Source organism: Adiantum capillus-veneris, chromosome 21, assembly GCF_014529385.1.
Source record: "Adiantum capillus-veneris isolate H3 chromosome 21, ASM1452938v2, whole genome shotgun sequence".
NCBI lineage: Eukaryota > Viridiplantae > Streptophyta > Polypodiopsida > Polypodiales > Pteridaceae > Adiantum > Adiantum capillus-veneris.
In genome coordinates, this window is record NC_140951.1 from 137,463,630 (window position 1) to 137,469,437 (window position 5,808).

The 5,808-nt window shown below is 42.0% G+C and overlaps 1 protein-coding gene across 1 annotated transcript; it reads right to left on the reverse strand.

The window, feature by feature from the left end:
- Positions 1–5,000: 5,000 nt before the first annotated feature.
- LOC147431799 (MFS-type transporter clz9-like) lies at positions 5,001–5,387 on the reverse strand. The gene has a single exon (XM_086493706.1). The coding sequence runs from the start codon at positions 5,385–5,387 to the stop codon at positions 5,001–5,003; it is 387 nt and encodes a 128-aa protein (XP_086349832.1).
- Between the last annotated feature and the right edge of the window lie 421 nt (positions 5,388–5,808).

The following is a 5,808-nucleotide window of genomic DNA, read 5'->3' on the forward strand; positions in this document are numbered from 1 at the left end:
AAGACTCTGCAAAAACTTGGGGTTAGTGTCTTTTGAACATGTTAAATTTTTGAAATACTTCAAGCTTCGCTTGAAGAATTCAACAAAATTTTACAAGTTTCAGTGTCAATACCAACAAATGCTTCAAATTTTGACCTAAAGGTCAAAACAGCTTTAAGTGTGCTTTATCTTCTTGGGTTAGGAAAAAGATTTTTGCAAACTTTATTGAGATAATAAAGTAAACAATTAATGAATGGGATTGGGAATTTGGAAACTCGATGTGTATGGATGGAGGACCCCGCTAGGCATAGGGAAGGGTCTGAGCTCTCAGAGTTGTATGAAAACTACCACGGTCCATGAGGATTTTCAAGCAATTATTTTTTTACTCTGGCTCGCTTCTCAAAACTTGCTTGCCACGTGCTGCTTGATTGGGTCTAGCACATAGTGTGATTGGAAGAATACCAATGTGGCAGCCCTTTCTATTGCTAGCTAGGAGAAGCGCTCAAATATATCTTCAGGTAGGCAAAGGGGTGTCATAGCTAGCCAACCAAGAAAAATGATAGAAGACGTGGGCGTATGCAAGTCTGAATTGATGAGTCATCCAATCATTCCAACATCACCATCGATAGGTAACTTGAAAACATGCGGGTAGATTGCAGGGGTAGCAAACCTTCGGTCTCACCTTCTGCCAAAAAATTGTAGATATAGAGGAAAAAAGATCAATCCGCAGGGAGTTTAAAGCCATTACTGCTTCATGAATGGGCTGTTTGTAGCTAAATGAGATGGAAGGAGTGTTATCTATTGAAGGGTACTTCCCCATTATAGCACTAGCTAGCGCAGCTATGACTACAATAGGTGCGACACCAACTATAGGTACGGCAAAGTACAATGTGACACAACAGGTGCTACACTACCCCATGTTGTTTGTTACCTCTTGAGTTGCTAGTGATGCAATAGTAGAGGCAAATGCCTTGCAGTTCTTAGCTAGAACTAGAGGTGGTCAAGCTAGGTAGCTATTGTAGCAGCTACAATAGGTTTGAGACGAGCAATATGTAGGGTCAGGGGTACATCAACTATATTATGAAAGGCTTCACTAGAGGGTTATGCAAATCTATAAATTAGGTGGAGCAAGATCATGCACAAGGAGCTTTGGACTCACTCTAATGTAGCAAAAGAATATAATAGAGCTAGATGTTTGCTAGCCTAACTAGCAAGAGTCTAAAATATCAAGTGTGAGAATTTTCTAGATATTCAAGTAGAAAATCTTTGACTATACGGTAAGCGACTTATCATATACCAAGTCCAGATTTTCCACATGGCACATTTATGGTAAGTCAATCACCACATAGTGAGAAATGGCTAGTTAGATCCCAATTACCATTCTCTCAATTACTATTCTGCACTCCTATTTTAATCTACCAATAATCTAGCTTATTGGATGTCTTGATTGCTACATAGCAAAATGTATAAAAGCACAATCTAGGGTAAAAGGGCTAGTATAAGGCGATCTAAGGTGGTACAATATTTTAGGGGTCAAAATTGAGCAGTTTTGACCATGTGAGGTATTGTTCAAAAGCTCCATGTGCCATTGCACATGAGGAATAAAGATGAGAGTCTTCCAATTAAGGGAGGTGGGATAAATAGGGAGAAAAAAGATTTATTTGTAATAAAAAAGGTGTGAAAAGGAGGACACTGAGTACTCTTGCAGATGTCCACCGTGGCTGGAATCAGGGTGTGTTACGTAATGTGTGCAGAGACTAGCACTTACCCAATCGTCATCTAAACGCTCCCAAATTCCTATTAATCAAGGTTCAGTGAGAATGTGTGCTAAGTTAAAGAAATGCGAGCTGCCTAGCTCACTTCTTCCTCTTGGCACGACAAAACCCCCCCCCCCCCCCCCCCCCCCTCTGCATCTCCTCATCTACAAAATTTCTACTCCAAAATTCTCTCTCCATTGTAGCGCTTCAACCTCCATCCCTGTAGCTTCCTGTCTGTCAGAATGTCAGAACGCTTTGTGATAGGCGAGAGAAACACACGTGCTGTTGGCGACATGAACCGTGTCTATGTCAAAGCTTTGACAACCACTTTCTGTGTCAACTTGGTAGGTCTAACAACAATCATAAAAAAAAGGGCATCCTGCCTTAATGTACAAGCAATCATGAGGATCGTATAGAAGCTCAAACTTTTGATTTCCAGGCCAGCTGAACTCAAACTTGAGAAAGCTCTTGCAGATTGTTTTGTTGATGAAAAAGCTATGCCGCAAGCTCATCGCTGACACATGCAGGGTTGGTATCAAACCTAGAGCTAGTAACGGTTGAGCCATCATCATCAAATGATGCTAAGCGGAGACCTGTCAAAACAATGTTATGGGCTAGTGGAGATGAGGATCTTCGATTCAAATGGACTAAATTAAAGGAGGTGAAGTTTGTGGGCTTTTGGAGTGTTGGTGTACGCCTGCGCATGTCATTAGTGGGTGGCATATTTCTTTTTCTGCTTTGATGATGGTGCTAGCTATGTTTGAAGGATGGGGAGTAGGGCCGCTTGCTGGAAGGTTGGAACCATGGGAGCAGGGCAAGCTAGAGAAAATCAATTTGCCAATAAAGTAAGAGACATATGCAAAGCTTCAAGGCATGCAGCAAGAAGAGCTCTTGTTTTTGAAGTTCGAGAGCAAACATTGAATGCTAAATGGTACCATTTTGGGAAACATGGGTACTTGCTCCACAATGTCAAATTGGGAAGGGGCGGCCTAAATCACTTCAAATCATCTTCGTGGGCTTCAACCCTACACAGGAAGAGGGACACAGACTAGAGAGGTGTGCAATGTGTGTGTGTGTGTGTGTGTGTGTGTGTGTGTGTGTGTGTGTGGCGGTACAACCTGGAGAGAGATGATGAGCGAGAAAACAAAAACAAAACAAAGAGAGGCCTAGGGCCCACCGACCAGAAGCGGGGTAGCTAGAGAAGGAAAAGACAAATGTGGGCAAAGCCTTGAAGCCTATCAACAACAAACAAGCCAGGTGTTGATCACCTCTGTAGCAGGTAATCAAAGTCCTTGCTAATTATGTGATAGAGAGGTAAAAAGCAGGTAGTTGCCACAGGGACATCAATATTCCAAGGCTCCACATGGGCATACAAGTCCATGTTGGCAAACTGCCCCTGCCTGTTTCAATGGCGGCCAAGCAAACCACATCAACTAAATGTAGTGAGTGGGTGCTTGTGTGCTTGTGTGTGTGTGTGTGAGAGAGAGAGAGAGAGGGGGGGGGGGGGGGGGGGGGGGGGGGGGGGGCACCTGTTGCCGAAGAGACCCAGCAAAGAAATCGGTTGATTATTTGCCTCAACTTCCATGATTATGCACACGAACACGAACACGCACACGCACATGCACACAGATAGATAGATAGATAGATAGATAGAGGAGAGAGAGAGAGAGAGAGAGAGAGAGAGAGAGAGAGAGAGAGAGAGAGAGAGAGAGAGAGAGAGAGAGAGAGAGAGAGAAGAGATGATGTTGCAAGTGGTGAATGAATGTAAATCCAGATGAAGATTGTGTTTTCTTTTCGAGCCACATGTCCTCTAGAGCTATTGTGATACGCTAGGTGAGGTCTCTACCTCACTCATCACTCTTGAATTCATGCGTTGTATTGTTTGTTAAGCTAGGTATCTTGAAGATAAACAAGAGGAAAACTACAAAAAAATGCTTTTGCAGAGTAAAATTGTGATTGATGTATGCACAACTTGTTAAAGGGTCAACTTGTAGAAATAGAACTTGACCAAAGCCATCTTTTGATTCGTAGTACATAGCAAACCACCCGAGGCACATGAAGTCCTTGAGGAGTTATACCTCTGTCTAGAAAAAATTACATTGATTGTTTAATAAGGAGGAAATCAGGAGATTATAAAGTGTACTCTATTTTCTCAAGGAAAGGTTGGAGCAGAACCTTACAATGTTGAACCAAAAGGTAAGTATTAAGAAGAAAAGCAAAATAAGTTGTAGACAAGGAACTGCATTAGCTACTAGTAATAACTCTAACTAGGAAAGAGAAATAGCGCTTGGCATGATCAGAACTAGGGAGGCAATAATATCAGTTAGAGTTCAGTGATTGTCATTTGAGAAACAATTTGTCCATCCTTTGCCTGCGTGCTAGTGATTGATATGGATGATTAAGATGCAAAGGTCTTACATATAGTCCTTGTGTAGATCCGCCTTCCCATAAGATGCCTCACATTCTACTTTCAAATGCTTGTTGTTGCACTTCTCAACTCTTGCACGATTGTTTTGCTTGTTGTGCTTCAAGTTTTCTTTGCTTTGCGGCGTGTTTATCTGCAAGAACTTGAGCTTTCTTTTCTCCTTTTCCAAACGTTTTGCTTCCCTTGCTTGGGCGACCTCCTCCTTCTTGGAAGTTTTTTCTCTCATACTCTCCATATATTGAAAGGATGTTAGAATTAAACTATTTGTATAGTCTACAAATGCCTCCCAATTCAATTGCCTCACGGATACGTCAGTTGATGGAATTTGTAAGAGGTCAATGATGTGCTTATTCCAATCTCTTGCTGTTGTGGCTCTAATGTGTTGATGTTAGCATTCTCATCTATGGTTGGATATTGCTTCTCAACTTCTTCTAACGACCATGACCTTGGAGTGATTGGAGAAGTATAATTCCTCAAGGGAGGTTGTTCACTGCTATCAGATCTGTGTGCCACATTACCTAGAACTACATTTCTCTCTTCGTAAATAATTTCGTGCGGGCCTCTTTGAAAGGTGGAGATGTTTGCGTCTTCCATCAGTTGTGTGAAGGTCATTACTTGGCCTCCATGTTCTCCCAAGAGGTCTTCCTCTAATTGTGTTGTCATGTTGTGTAAGGCAAGGATTGCCTCATCTTCAATGTTTTCTTGCAATGGTGTGCTTTGTACTTGAGAAAAAAGCTCATCATTAGCTGCTGCATTCTCTTTCCCCAAGTCATCTGTTGCTTCTTCAATCAGATTGATATGGTTACTTGGCATACCTTCAAACCGAATAGCTGATGAGTCTAGCAGCCAAATGCCCTTCGCTTGGAAGCCTGCCTTAATGTGGATTTTATGAAAGAAGATGACATTGCCTTAGCCACTATAGTGGAAAGATCTGTCTTTGATGCTTGTCTCAAAGAAGTTCTCTGCTGCCAGATGTCCCTTTCTTTCTGAAAATTTACTTTTAATGATTTAAAGACACTTACATCTAAAGGTTGCAATTTATGTGATGTATGGGCGGGTAGCGTGATGATGTCTATTCCCTTCTCCTGAGCATACTCTACCACATCTATTGACATGTGACTGCCATGTCCATCCAAAATTAAAAGATGCCTATGAAATTTGCCTACGGTCTCTGTCAGTGCATTGTCAAAATGCTTTAGCCATGCCTTGAACAGTGTGCCCGCCATCTATCCCCTCTTGCATAGCCATACATGTCCCTTGTTCAGAATTTTGAATGTAATCACCATCAGTTCGGCTACCCTTAAAGATGTAGAGACAAGGAATGGCCTTTGGCCTGCTACGTTTACACAACACACATGGTCATCCACTCTTGTGAATCACAAATGATTCCATACACTACCTTTGCTCCCTTTTTTGCCAACACTTTCATGCCTTTATCTCTAGATCCCTGAAATCTAATTTTGTTTGCATTCCAAATGTGGGTGGGTGGATAGAATGTTCCATGTAAAGCTTTTGGAGATTGTTATGCAGTGATTTCACTATTTCAGGCCTAAATCTGCTTGCCCTTGATTGGTCTAATCCCTTTGTCACCCTAAAAACCAAGTGCGGATGTCTCCTCCGAAAGCCCTCCCACCAACTTGTTCCTGG